At 38.3% G+C, this 15112-nt stretch overlaps 1 protein-coding gene across 1 annotated transcript; it reads right to left on the bottom strand.

The window, feature by feature from the left end:
- Window positions 1–295: 295 nt before the first annotated feature.
- On the bottom strand, window positions 296–14760 carry YIPF7 (Yip1 domain family member 7). Its single transcript, XM_009100282.4, has 6 exons — window positions 14680–14760; window positions 13117–13233; window positions 11820–11986; window positions 9312–9457; window positions 4755–4936; window positions 296–665 (listed from the first exon to the last, which is right to left on the bottom strand). Exons 2-6 carry the CDS (start codon window positions 13230–13232, stop codon window positions 503–505), a joined length of 774 nt encoding a protein of 257 aa, XP_009098530.3. The 5' UTR covers window position 13233; window positions 14680–14760; the 3' UTR covers window positions 296–502.
- Between the last annotated feature and the right edge of the window lie 352 nt (window positions 14761–15112).

Here is a 15112-nt window from a genome sequence, read left to right as displayed (position 1 = left end):
CCAGGTCACTCAGTCTTTTGTCACAGAAAAAACCTCAAACCCAAACATATAAATTCTGGACAATAATTAGTAATTATATAAGATGGCAAGCTGGTGTTTTAAAACAAATAAATATGCATTTTTGCTTGATTTACTATGTCCATTAAATATTTACATAATTGCATTCTAGTTCCTCTCTAGCATGTGTATTATATTATAAATACTCAGAACAGGATTTTTAATTTCCATTATAATTTATTTATTTTTTTGCACTTTTACTACCTTCTCAATATAATTTCTTTTCTTTAAGCTGTAATACTGTCAAAACACCATTATTTTAAGGCTATCTACCTGTTAGCTTGATTTTTTATTTCATTATCAGCCATTAGGAAAAGACCAGTAAATCATAGAATCTAATTTTGCTACTGGAACTTAACTCTAGGCAATCTGAAAATACGTAAATTAACCCTTGTCCCTCCAACAACCATCAACAGACTGCAGGAAGACTGCAAGAAAATACCTCTCAGAAAACTGTTAGAAGTGCAAAAAGTCCATAAAGTAAAGCACATGGGTATGCAATCAGGAGTTGCTGTCCTTCCATAGCCAATGCAGACGTAAAAATTTTGGAGGCTGACAAACTGCACCATCCAATAATAAACAGAGCTAACACAGTTCCTGGGGTCCCCCTAGGAGGAAAAAAAAAAAAAAAAAACAAAACCAAACACAAAAGAAACATGACAGAATTCACATATTACTAAATGTAGCATTAAATCTTACCAAACTCAAGTTCATGTCATTGACAGGTAACACCCAATGGAAGAGCAAAAAACTAACTGACATAATGAAAGTCAAGCATGAAAGCAAATTAAAATTGTAACGACAAACAAAACAGCGATATGTTCAGCATGGATAAAAGCTTCATCAGAAGTACTGCTAATAGGACTGCACATTTACAAATAAATCTTCTGGGCCTCCAGCAGATGCAGCTGCTTAAGTTTAATATTAAATTTAGCCAAGTTTCTATTTCAGCCAAAATCATCTTACAGGAATTGTTAGGTCCTAAAATGGCACTATAGACCTACTCTTTCATCAGGACACCTGGTATGTGGAGGGATTGCATTTTTGTAACACAGAGAACAGATTTTAAGGGTGCCTTAGACACTCAGGAGAGGCTCTGAAAGACTCCCACCAGCTGGATGGGCAGAAAAGTCTCCCAGGAAAAGGCTTGGCTGGCCCTTTGAAAAAAGTGAGCACACTGAGCACAAAGTAAGGAGTGGGAAAAGAACCACCAAGGAAAAATACTTTGCTTATCTCGGCATCCTTCTCTGCACATTGAAAGGACTGTAACCTTCCACCCTACCTCTTGGTGACAGCTGAGCCCATTTGAAGTTACACTGTGCCCCCTTCCAGGAGCAGGGAGGCCTGGAGAACTGATGATTATGGGACTGTGGTTAAAAGCCCACTGAAATACTCCTGCAGATTACAGAGGGCTCACTATTAAACCCTGTGGGAACAAAATCTTGCCAATAAATAATGTTCCACATATGCTTTATTTGCACTCTATTTGCAGCCTGCTTCTGTAAAATGCATGAGATCATGTGCATAATACACTGCTGAAGCACATAATGAGATAGCTACTTTACACACTTTAGCTGTGTCAGTCTCAAGGACTTTGAGAAAGAATAAACCTCTGCCACTTCCTAAGGGCCTTCTTGGCTCCCCACTCTTCCAAAGCATCAGCATAACAGAAGCACAAGGGAAAAACAGACTGTGTATACATACTCAGGTAGGTCCTTTTATCACAAATTATCTCCACTAATATAATTATTGCAACGAAACCAGGATGAATAAATCTGTCCTTACATAATTGACTTAGTTTACTTAATGCATTCACATCACATAAAATAGATGATTTCTTAGCAGTCCAGTCACCAGGCCAACAATGTACTTGGTGTTGCCAGCTCTTGGGCCTTTGAGGGAGGAAGGAAAGAATTGATTTCATGGTGACTCAGCACCTCATTGCAACTTCAACAAGTTAAAAATAAAACATTAAAGACCATGTGATTTAATATCCTCAGTTTAAGTGTTTTTTAAAACAATATAGTAGCATTTAGGGGAATTCCACCGGGCTTTGCTAAGCAAGTTCCTGGTCTCTCCTCCAAGGAGATGCTAAGTTGCTCACCAGAAATTCAGAGCTGGTATGGAGGGCTCTTTGAGCAGGTACCCATGCTGGCAGAGGGATGGGATGCAATAGGAACATAGTGTGCAATGACAATTTTCAGCTAACATAATGACTCTTAGGGGGCTGTCACAACGTGGCACAATTTTTAGAGTTGTGGCTGCTCTGCCTTGCACTGAAGTCCAATGGCCTCTCGTGGTTTGTTCCAGGACTGACAGAGAGCAGGATGGAAAGGTGGCATAAAAATCATATCAGAATCAAGAGGTACCTCTGTGCACTTATAAATTCAGTCCCCAATCTAACAATGTGTTACTGCTAAAAAGAATGGTTTGGCAGAGAGCTTTCTGTCTGGCATGTCCATGAGGGTCAAATCCTCTAGATGGGAGAAGGGCAAAACGCACAAGTCATGCTTACAACGACCAAGAGGACTGGGGCTGTACTGGTGTGAGATTGAGATGGAGGGACACATCTGAGTGGACCCTTTTCACTTCTCTTTCTCTCACATCCTCACATCCCGCAGATGCTGTTACCGAATGGGTTCTCTGTATCATCTGGGTGTAAGCATTTCTTCATGCTTACATTAATTTCCTTCACTGTTTAGTTAAGGAAGGAGGTTTACTACCCTGTTTGGGGATTTGATATTAAAGAATTGCTGTTGCTTTCTGCAGGAAAAAAGTTTATTGATATTTCTCCAGAAAAACAGCCTAATAAACTCGGGCTCACACATGAAAACAGCTTAGATGGACACAAATAAATCTAGTTCCATGCAAATTTGTGTAAGAGAACTGGTAATCTCCTTGGTACTACTCAGTACCCCAAATGTTCCATATTTTGCTTTATTTATTTACAGGGAAAAATCTACTCATGAAAATTGAAAATTATTAGATTATGATGTATCTTTGCTATAGATTAGTGCATTATCTTATGCATACTTTTGGTGAAAAAAAATTCAGATTATTTTTTTGAACTTTGAAATAGAAGTAGTGGTTTTTATAAATATTTTTAAAAATCATAAATGTATTGCTCTTTTTTTACCATTTAAAATATTTTTAAAAATTAAAAATAATGAAATGTATGTGGGATTTTAAAGTTGCCACTTAATTTTAATAGCACGTTTGTAGTAATTAACCTTGGTACTTGATATGTTCAAGCAGTTTTATATACCGAGAAAGGACTGCAGAACCCTTACTCAATAAGTACTTAATGTTAGCAATTCATTTTAGAAATACCAGTTCAATTTTGTCAAGGCTATCACATTTTTGTATTTATAGATTTTCAAAACATGTGCTTTCTGTAAATTCACAGCATTTTACAAATGTGTAGTGTCTGCCTGGGGATTCCATGTACAGAAAACAGTACCCTGCACAGTTGTAACAGCTGGTCTGGAATTCACCCCATCTGTCTTATGATTATGTATCTGCACATTTTATTAGGCTGGATTATTAAACAGGTTAATCAAGAAAATATGAGAAGTGTAGGAGAACAGAGAATAAGCAGCTTCTTTAGTGTCATCATCCATCTTATTACAGACAGCTAAGAAACACTTTAATACATGAAATATGGTCAGGTTAAACCATCAAAGCTCTTCAGAAACATGTAACAAAAATTTTTCCAAAAATTCATTCTATCATATAATTTCCTTAAAATATAAATAAATAAATAAATAGATTAATTAATTAATATACACATATGTAAGAATGATGCTTTTCCAAAGAAAGCAAACACGGGCATTTTCTTGTTCATCAGCTGCTAGGTTCCATATGTTACAGATTGGAGAGTTAAAAATATGAGAGAACAAAAAAGAGAAAGGAGGGAAACCATCATTAATAACATGTTAGCAATAGGTAAAAGCACTGCTCAAGGCCTTCAGGCAAGATCTGGAACTTGCTTGTACTTTGCTGTGTGTGGACAGGGAGATAAACACTGTGTCTCAAAGGGCTTACTGAACAAAGAGGAATGAGGAGCTTGCCAAAAAGTTTCCTATTCAGAGAATATGACTGAACAACCCCCCATATGTGCACACATACATACACCACTACACATTTGGTTTTTCAAAGTATTCTTTTTTTTTCCGGCTTGCAATTGCACCACAACTACACCTCAGAATATGAGTCCACTATATCTTAAACACTTGTCCGAATTCTCCACATCATTAAGGGTAACTTGGCTATTTCAGAAGTCAGTAGGAAAGGAAACATAAAGATGGGAGGCCTGATGCTGTGAGCAAAAAAGAAGCAAGAGAACCTGCTATATAAACCCAAAGGTCAGCAATTGCTTTTAAAATTGATACCTGAGTTTGGCCACTGTTGGCTCTGCAAAACAAAAATCACAACTGAAGCTGCTGCAAAAATCAAAAGCGCTCTCAGTCCAAATGGAAAGCAGTGGAATCAAAGACTCATATCAAAATGAATGTATACCAGCCCTCTAAATATAGTCCAGCTTTGTCTGTTTCTACCCATATGTACAACCAAACCGGTCTTACGGTTTCAGAAGCCAAAATTTACTATGTGACCACTTATAAAATGTTTTGCACAACACCAGCCATCTGACAATCCTGTCCTTCACAGGATTCCCGTTGCCATAGGCTGGTACTTACTGCAGTGAGAAGACAACTGCAGCAGAGGACAGGATGACCATGGGCAGCAGGCAGTAGCCCAGGACGCTTGCGACGCAGCCGTGCGAGACTCCCGAGGTGCTCATCAGGTTCAGCAGGGCATGCATGGCAAGGCACCCGATGGCACTCATCCCGTACACATAGCCAAAATGAACCTTCCCTGCCTGGAATAAATAAGAGGAAGCATGAGCTGGCAGAAGTGAGCAGTGATCACCAAGTGCTAGCAGAAGACAGATCCAGGTTTAGGTTTGTTACTTCTTGCTGTTGACACGCTCTCTCTGCTTCACCTGTATCAGATCAGTTGTGAACCACAGTTGATACTTCTGGGTGATTTTTGCATAAAAATAATTCCAAGGTGCAATGGACAAAATGTACTTGTTGCTATCTTAAAGTTACAAGGCTGATCCTCAGTCTTACTGTCATTGGGCTCTGAATGCAACTGGAATTGGTTGGGAGATTTGGGAAAGTTTAACAGGCAACAAACTAAGAAGAAATTATGGAAAGCACATTCTAGTCATTAAAAATCAGTTTAGGCTCAGGAGACATCTTTTCAATAAGTGTGTATGGGGCTGTGAAAAAGTGCCCTAAGTAATATGATGACCCAGGTTACCTGATGTGCTTCACATTTTATTACAGACGTTCTATAATCAGGTTTGCAAAAAATTGGGAAAATTTTGCTTAAACTATGGTGGTTTTCAGGGCAAATGTGACTGTTTTTTTCCCTTGACTACCATGAGAAAGATACATTTCTGTGCTTAGACCAATACAACATGTTCTTTTCAACATAAAACTCAGCGGTAACTGTCAGCTTATGTTCTTTTTTTGTTCTAACAAATGAAAAAAATCCCAGATTTTTTTTCCCTTCTAGGTTTTATTCCTTTGTTTGAATTTATTGCCTATGAAAGGTACCAGCCTGGCAGCCTGGAGCTTGATGTTTTCTAATTTATACACAAAGCTAGTAAAACAGGCAACTGTGGCCACAGCACCACCAATTCCTTCATCTCCTGCCATCACTTTGAAGGATCCCTCCAGGCATATGGGCATTGTTCACTCCCCAAAATAAACCATCACAAAAGACTGTTAAAAATGTTTTTGTCTCTCTTCAAGCTTCTAACAAATTAAGTGCTGAAAGTTGGCTATGCAATACTGTCATTCTCACATCTGTACATGATAAAAACATTCATAAATGAGAAACCTGGGTTTTTTTCTTGGAACTTTGAATCCTAATGATAGAATGCACCTGTGAAGGACAAAGTTCAGACCTGGAACTTAACTATTAACTCATGGAGTAAATTTCTCAAAGAAGGGCCACTATGCATCACCTTCCTGACACATAATAAGGTACATGTACATACATAAACCACAAGTGTGTTTGTTCATACACACACACACACAAAATCTATATGTTTATATATATATATATATATTGCATATAATAGACCTCATCAAAACTAATAGATGGTCTCAGTTTCCTAATAATGCTGTGGTTCATGGTTGGATTCTGCTGTGATGGATTAGTTGGAAACATTGTTGAAGCTTTTATCATGCGTTGTGATACTTGCTAGTTCATGATGGCTAAGGAGGATTGAGAGGACCTCTGACTTCACTTATCCATACATTTTAATGAAATCTGAGAGAAATCAACTTTGAGAAATTAACTTCTCTGACCTCTCTTTCTGTATCCATGCATGTGGAAGTTGATCACTGGATGCCAGCAGTATTTGAGCTGGACAAACATAAAGCAACAGTATGGAGAATGGAGAAGGCCTGGTGATGACACAGCTTGAAAATCCTGATGCTGCAGGTTGGTGGCAGCTCACCAGCTCTTGTTGGAGAGCAGTTCATGAACGTGAAAGGCAACCTGAGTTAATAAGACCTGACTTTACATCAGCACCATTATCTGTCTGCACATTGACCTGGCTGACTGCTGAGCTCTCCTCTGCTCCCACTCCTCAAGGTTAAGTCAGGTACAGCCAGGTTGCCTATGTATCCTTCCAGCATCCTGGCCTTTTCCCCATTACTGTCTTCCACCATAAAGAATAATCTATTCCTGAAATCACAGCATAAGAAATCTTCCTACTTAGGTACAGACTTCTTTTGCTGGCATTTGCATACCAGTGGTATAAAATAATCAGGGGAAATTGCTTGAACAAATAAAACTAATAGCCAGAGATATCACTAAGGATATACAGTAAGTTTAACACAATGGTTTAGGGCAGCCTTTGCTATACACAAACTAAGTAAAGTTCTGTCTCAAAACAGACTCATCAACTACAAGCTATATTTTAGACTGTTTGTTCCAGTGCATATAACTGTTCTACACAGCACTATTTATTTATCAGCTGAGTTTAAGATTTAAAAAAATCCTGAGCCAGAGATGAAGGGAGCACTAGCACCAGCAGCTAGCTGAGATCTCCAGTTGGTGAAATGTTGGATTTGTGGTGCAAGTATATGAGAGAATTAAAAAAAAAAAAAAGGCAGCTGAACATGTTGGTTCCGATTTTATTCTTACTTAACATATGTAAATATATTGACTCACACACATGGGAATACTCCCAGTTCACAGTGATGTAAGCAAAACCAGAATCAGGCTTGATTAGTCTGACAGGCTTTGATGAATGGAAAGAGCTAAATTTGTCCTGTGGAAGAAGCAAAGTTAGCAGAAAGTCAGACTTTATGTTCTTGCTTGCATCTGCCTGGAGTGGGTACTACCACCATCGACTGGAGAGGATGGGGAAATCTGATCTCATTCAAATGACAGTGTAAAATGCAAAGCAGCTGAGACTTGGGCTTCTGCTAAATTTGGGGCTGCCATTGTTTCTCTATCTACAATGGAGCTGCCCTGTTGAACACTAATGTGAGGAAGAACAAGTCCTGCTGCCAGGCTAGCAGCCCTTTCCTCTTTTTCTCTGAAAGGACTGCTACCCTTTGAAGAATATCTTTGCATAATTTTCCATAGTTAAAAAGCTGAAGCTAGAGAAAATGTGTACATTATTTTTAGAAACAAGCACTCAACCAAATTATGCTCCTGGCGCTATCAGAAGATACTTATTTAAGTATTTCTGGATATCATAGTTTACACAGCCGAAGAGACAGGCTAGTATTCAAATACATCTCAGATAAAATGGTAGCCTGAATTTCTAAGATAAACCCAAAGGCTTACTGCTGGGAAGTTATGGAACAAAAACACTGGATTGTGTCAGAGGTGTTTTTCTGCCCTAAAACTGTAGCATTGAAAATACTAGGTTTTCTAATGACACCTAAAATGTGTATTATCTCAGTAAAAGTCTGATAATTAAAGTAATTTATTTCAATAATAATAATTTATTATTCATTATTACTGTTGGCTATTCAGGGAGAAAAATCAACAGGAAACATTTTTTCCATTGTTTCCTCTAGCTTTCCTTTCATTTTTTTGATTATGATTAATTCAGCTTTCTCTTTTTACTACCCTCATACATTTATTTCTCCAGGTGGAAAATAGCCTGTCTTCTCTAGCTTCCCACCTCTTTTTTTTAAATTCCCTTTCCTCCTGCCCCTTCCACCCTTTTAAAAGATTTTTATTTTTATAGGAACATAAATAATAATACTACTTGCCATTTATATAGCAGTTTGCACATTCAAGGTACTGCACTGACATTACAAATTGAGTAAGAACTTTCAAGAATCTTCTGATTCAGCACTATTTATCACAGAGGAAATGGAGAATTAGAGCCCCTTTCCTCTCAACTCAGCTGCAGGGCAGTAAAGCCCTTCCCAGAATGGTCCCACCTTACTGCTGTCTGATGAATTGCTGTTGGCAGTCAGAGCTGTACTCCAGCAGCACTGAAGCCCCTGTTGCCAGGGATATAAAGATGAATTTGGAGTTCTGTACAACCCTTTTAACTTTCCTCCTGTAGGGAAGCTATTTTCATAAAGAAGAAGGAGGTCAAATACAGGCTACTATATTTTGTTAAGCAGACAAGACAGAACAAAGAATACAAACTAAAAAAGTACTAGCAAAATTTATAGGAAGGTATTGCAAATTTAAGGGGGTAGGTGGGAAAAAACTGCTTCCATTTCTTTTTTCTCTAATTATTCTTGTTGCACAAATATTCTTTTTATTCGATCTGTCTCTGCACTCTCTAAAATAACATTGAAATAAGTTAATTCCAAAAAAGTAGCAAGAGTGTTAAAAAAACTGGGCTGGCCTGCTATTCCTTTTTATTCCCTCCTTTAAAACCTGTTCAGAGCCTTTCCAGATTATATATGGCACAGATCTGTCCTTTGCTCATATTAAATTCCACCCCAAAAATGGTGTGATCTCCTCTTTCCACAGGAAATAATACATCACTTTACGTGTGTCACCTTTACATTACATTTAAATTTTATGCAGGTGCTTTCAAAGTAGGAAGAATTTTTAACACATAATCCCAGAATAACTGGCAGCAAATGACTCTTTTTATGCTGGCACTACATCTTCTGCAGCTTCACACTCATTATCACCTAGGCATGAGCTTGTTAGAAATGAAATCCCTGAGGATTTCTATGACATCCTACCATCAGCAATGTTGCTCCAAGGGCCAAACAGAAAACCATAGGTCCAGTGAGGTCTGTCTCATTCATAATGCTGCCATCTGCAGGCTTCATTGGGTTTAGAACTGTTAATGTTTTCTGCCATATATGCTCAAAATTGATCCCAAGTTCTGCAACAAGAAATTTCAGGATTTTGTTAATTGCTCACAAGAAAACAACACTTTTACAAAAATCCATTAGATACCACAAAACTACAAACAAATGCTTCAGAGAAGATAATATTGTAGGATGACATATTCTGTGTTAGGAACATAATGTCCCTGCTATGTACTCAGTATATCTGAGAGTCAGCTTTCATACTAAATTGGAATATTAATGTATTAAATCCAATTTTAGCCAGTGAAGCAAAAAATGGGCCCAGCATTTTTGAGTTAATATTTGGTTTTCCTATATTTAAAACACATGCATCTAATGCCACACTAACATAAATGTTGAAAAACACATTAATTAGCAATAACTGCAGAATTTAAGATACTCTGCAACACTGAGGACAGAGATACATGCTTAAATTCTGGAAAATCTGACAAGAAATGTGTCTAAAGCAGGAACTGCCAAAAGCACTTAAAAATGACATTTGTTCCTTCAAGGCAAGTTTATACCACTTTATATAGTGCTTTATAACCTTGGGCATTTGTATTGTGGTTGTTTTTTGGTGTTTTGGGTTTTTTGGGGTTTTTTTTGGGTGGGGGATGTTTGCATTTAAAAAGTAATTAGTGAGACCCCAAGAAACAGAATAAAATTCTGTCCCATTAAAGGTGATGGGAATCCTGCCATTAAATTTGCTGGGGCAAATCTTTATCTCATAACTTCTGGAGGAACACTTCAGCTTGCACAAGTAATCTTCTTCCCTGAGATTCTCCAGTAAGGGGAAAATTAGGTTCAGATCTGCTGCCAGAATGGCTGAGGCTGACAGTGTGTTAGATCTGTTGGGAAATCCAAGTCTTTACTCTCCATCATCTTGATCTCAGTCAAAACATTGCACATATAAAGCTATTCTGCATTAAAATGTGTGGTTTTGGTCAGATTTATGTGGTACACAGATAGGAATATCTCTAAAGCCTTGCAGATCACAAGCAGTTGTATTACAACATCCCTTTCCCAGGGTGAACCACATGGGGAGTTAAATGGTTGGGGGTTTTAGAGGTAGAGATCTAGCAGTTATCTATATCAAACAGAATGATCTTGCTGGCTTTAAGGCAGTAGTAGTCCCTTTTGGGTAGTAGAAACTCCAGCTGCCTTTCAATATGCCAAACAAGCAGGCTGGATATGCTCGTTTTATACTATGCTGAAATAATTACACACAAATTCTCCTCTTTTTTTTTTTTTCCTAATACAGCACAAGTATTTTGCTAGCGACAAAATCAGCCTCTAGCATTAGAATGGTCAATCATCATAAAGAACGACATTGCTCATATAGTTAAACGATCAACTAATTGAAACTGAAAGCAGCTTTCTCAATTCCTTCCCCACTGAAACAAGCGACTTACCATCTGCAAACTACTAAATCTATTACGAGATACGCAAAAAAAGATGATTATCTATCTTCATTAGTTATAGATTTTCCGATATGTGCGGAGGATAAACGAGTGGAAACACTTTTGGAAACGTGAATGCAAAACTATTGTTCTGCTGTCATCTAGCGGTGGGCCAGTACATCTGCTCTAGGCACAAGGCTGCAGGAATCCATGGCGGATTCGAAGGAGAAAATGCAGATTTGGCCACCAGCTTTGGCTGAAGCTCACAGGGCAAGGCTTGCCAGCTCTGCTGTAGTTTCTCTAGTGAGTTCCATCCTCTAGCTGGCAAAGAAAAGTTAGAAGCACCCCCTAGGAATCCCGCATGTCCTCTGTGGGATTAGCCTTGTTACAGATACATATTATGATATTGGCTTTTTGCAAATATGAAAATGGATTTTATATGTGTAATGTTAAAGTAACTTCGTTATAAAGACATAGTTTTTATTTCTGTTGTTAATTAAGCTTAGACATAGTAGCAAAATAGCTGATGTAAGCATACTTGTGTTAAAATACCTGTTTAGATGAGATAACATCCACTGAACACATGAAGAAAACACCTGCTACAGATATGCCAACTATCAGCACTCACTGTCTGAAGACACTGTGAGCCAGAGCCAAAACTGAGGATAATAATAAAAAAAGACTAAAAGCACAGCTGAAGAATACACATGCTCTAAAAAGGCAAATCCAAAGAGGAGATACACTAAATAATTCTTAGGACATGTAAATTAGTTTGAAGGAAAAGTTTTCTATGCATAAGAGTCTATGAATATGCAAGAGGCAGATGCAAGGGACAAGGTATCTAAAGGGTGTCCCCGAAGATAGCAGTGTGCTCTTGGCTGAGTGCCAAAGTGCACCCACCTGTGATAACCTTTGCTCTGCAGCCCTTGTCTCCTACTGTCCTTTATTGAACTTTTTGAATTTTCACAAGAGAGCAAACGTGTTTTCACAGTTTTACCTTCCAGCAAAGGAGGTTCCTCGTCAAATCCGTCGACGTAACCAAGTTGAGAGGGAGCGTCGGGACTGTAGGCTGGCTGCAGAATCTGGCCCGAGTAGCTCTGCGGGGACAGCAGCATGTCTGCTGGCACAAACGCCCTGCCTGCAGGCTGCCCTTCTGCCTGGCTCCTAGGACAAGGAGCAGAGCACAGCCAAACTCATAACTACAGTGAGAAACTCTGTTAGAGATGGATAATGAGATGATTGGCTCTTGCAATTAAGGGATAATTATTGTGTGAATATTAAGAAAAGCTTTAACGATGTATAGTTATGTTATGTAGTTTAGATGTCCTGTGTACTCCCCATAGTTCCATTCCCCCCCCTGTTTTGTGACCATCAGACAGCCTGGGTTGTTTAGTACAGGTGAAAAGAAGGTGTGCACATGTGTCCCTTACCTGGGGCAGCTGGGATTGGAAAAGCTTGGTGCTCGGGGATGAGGCATGGCAACACCTGACCTCCAATCAAGCTACAAGAAAGCAGTCTCCACTGATAAATGGCAAAGAAGAGCTGTCTGAACGACTTTGGGAGGGCTGGGTTGGCTGATGCAACCCCCAGGGGTATAAAAGACTGAGCATCCATCTTGAAGATGAACCAGCCACGCGGTGTGCACGAGGGGCAGTTCCCAGGGCTGCAGCTTTTTCCTTTGTTGTATTTTTGATAAGGTTTAATAAACCTTTTTAAATTTTCAAAGTGAGCAGCTGCTTCTCACACGTCTTACAGCTACTCACCACGTTCCACCTACTTTTCACCTATTTTCACTTTGGGGAACCTGGAATTTTTCTGGGTCTCACTACCCTTGCGGTGGGTAGTGAGAGCTGAGCTGCTGCCTGCACCTCTGCAGCTCCCTCTGCAAGCGGGCAGAGCTCCTTGCCAGCCTGCCGGAACCCTACAGCCCCTGCACCCTCTCCCACTCCCACATCCAGCCACTTGGGGCTTTTTTGCACTCCTCAGATACATTCAGATTTTTTTCCTTGAATCTCAGAAGGCTCCTAAATAATTTCCTGCAATATGCAGCCTAAATTTCACATGAATAACATGAAGCTCAGTTATTCCTGTCAGGTAAACAACCTGTAACACCTCTACTAATAAAAGTAGCACAAAATAAAATCTGTTAAAAGGAAAAATCCGCTTATAAACATTCTGCCTTTCTGAAAGTCTAGATGATGTCTTGAACTTCTTTCCTGCTGCTGCAAGCACCAAGGCCAGCCCCAGAACCACCATCTGTGGAAGGGGGAAGCTGAAGGAACACCCACACTTACTTTCTGCTTTCACAGAGGTTTTTGTCTGAGCCATCGCTGTTGCAACCTTCTTCCTGGTCCTCTATGGTATAATTAGACTGGTAAAAGTCGATGTGAAACTGCTCAAAACCTGACATTCTGGTTGAAAAAATGATTGCAAATATCAATAAATAGCTTTAAAACAAGCCAAAATCTATGTTTTGAACTGTCCTAATCTTAAATAGCAAACTGTAAAGCCCCAAACTCAAGAGAATCTTTCTGTAATAGCTCATGATAGTTTAGAAGTGATAAAAAACCAGACCATTTACTTCCTTTAGCTGTAACAAGAGCAATTAGTATGCTTTTATTACAAATTACAGTATATTAATTTAAAAGTAGCATACCAGACTTCCTTTCTTGATACTGTTATCAAAAATAATGCAATTTTGAATGAAGATATATATCTACAAAATATTTTTTTTAAACAGTTAATTTTCCTACTTTCAATAAAAAAATAATGACCATATCTCAGTGTTTAAAAATAAAGGTTTTAGGAAGTACTTTGGATTTAAAAAACAATTACAGCCATTTATGTTTTGCAATATTATATACGAGTCTTATAAAACAATAGGAAAAAGCCTCAGATTTTTTTGTAAAAATCTGTGATTTCTGTTCAAGGACACAGCTGGAACATCAGGGGTAGCAGAGAAACATTCTCACTGGCCAGCAACATGACTGGTGAAAGACAGCATACTGGATGATTGAATTGGATTGATGATGGGATGGTTCCTTAGTGAAAAGATAGGCTAAAGCATATCTTTCCTTCCTACTGCATGTGTATCACCACTTGGCTAGCACTTAGGTAGTTAAACCCTTAAAACCCACAGAGAAGTTACATAACCTGACTGAAAACCCAAGCCATATCCAACTTACTTAGATTTTCATGTGAGATATTCATCTCTTCTAACATTTCTCTTTTTTTTTCACTTTTGTCCTCATTTCCAACTTTCCAAATGCCATTGGCAAAATGTGCTTTGGACCTCACAGTTATTCTTAGAGTTATCTCAATATTTATCATGCACACTCTGCTTATGGGAAAGATCATTGCAAATCTCTTTGTAAGATAAAAGTGATAAAGATTACTATTTCATCAGGGACCTTAACATGCTGCATATTAAAATTTCTGATTTTTTTCCCCTTCATCAGTCTAATCTTTTCTTCCTTATTTTACCTAGAGTTCAAAGTAGAAATTGTTTTTATATTATTTTCTCAATTGCTGATCAATTGTGCAGGTTTTCCAAATCATTTTTACATTTTAAATATGAATTAATAGAAATTAATTTACCAAGGTATTTACTGTGGCTTTATTTCAAATTGCACACCACTTAGGCATTCTTTCAATGAAGATTTCACACGGGGCATGTTTTAAGAAACTCTAGTTGGTAGCTCTACCTCAAGAGCTCAATTCCAGTAAGGATTTACTGTCCTTTGCTGTCACTATACAGAATGAAATAATTGCTTAACCAGGTATGGTTAACTCTGTATAACAGAGTTCAGAAAAAATAAATTTATTTTCCAAAAGAATTTGGAGTTAAGGTTACTTACGTTTTAAGATTTTTGGTGAAAACTCCCGTCTGTTGAATTTACATGTTGAAGAAGAGCTAAAATATCCTCTTGCTTGAACAGGGATGAGCTTAGTGCTATTTATAAGATTCTAAATTTGATATTTGAACAGATGCACATGAAGGAAAAAAACCACACAACCTGTCAATATCAGGGCCAGCATTTAACAAGAGCTAACAACAATGGCAGAGAAGGGTAGGAACCTTCGAGGACAAATGAACAAAATGAACAAATATTATTCCATATATTTCAACTCAATAATCTAGATTCCTTCTTAAGTATGTATTTATGAAGATCTTGGTGGAGCCCTCATTAGCTGAGCTGTTGGACATTAAAAAGTGTAATACTGCCTGTTAACTTGGTGTGGTGAATACACTGAAGGTGTGTTTCCAGCAGCCAGAGCCCTGGAATGGCT

The sequence above is a fragment of the Serinus canaria genome, chromosome 4 (genome assembly GCF_022539315.1).
Source record: "Serinus canaria isolate serCan28SL12 chromosome 4, serCan2020, whole genome shotgun sequence".
Lineage (NCBI taxonomy): Eukaryota > Metazoa > Chordata > Aves > Passeriformes > Fringillidae > Serinus > Serinus canaria.
This window is presented reverse-complemented; position numbering and strand designations above follow the sequence as displayed.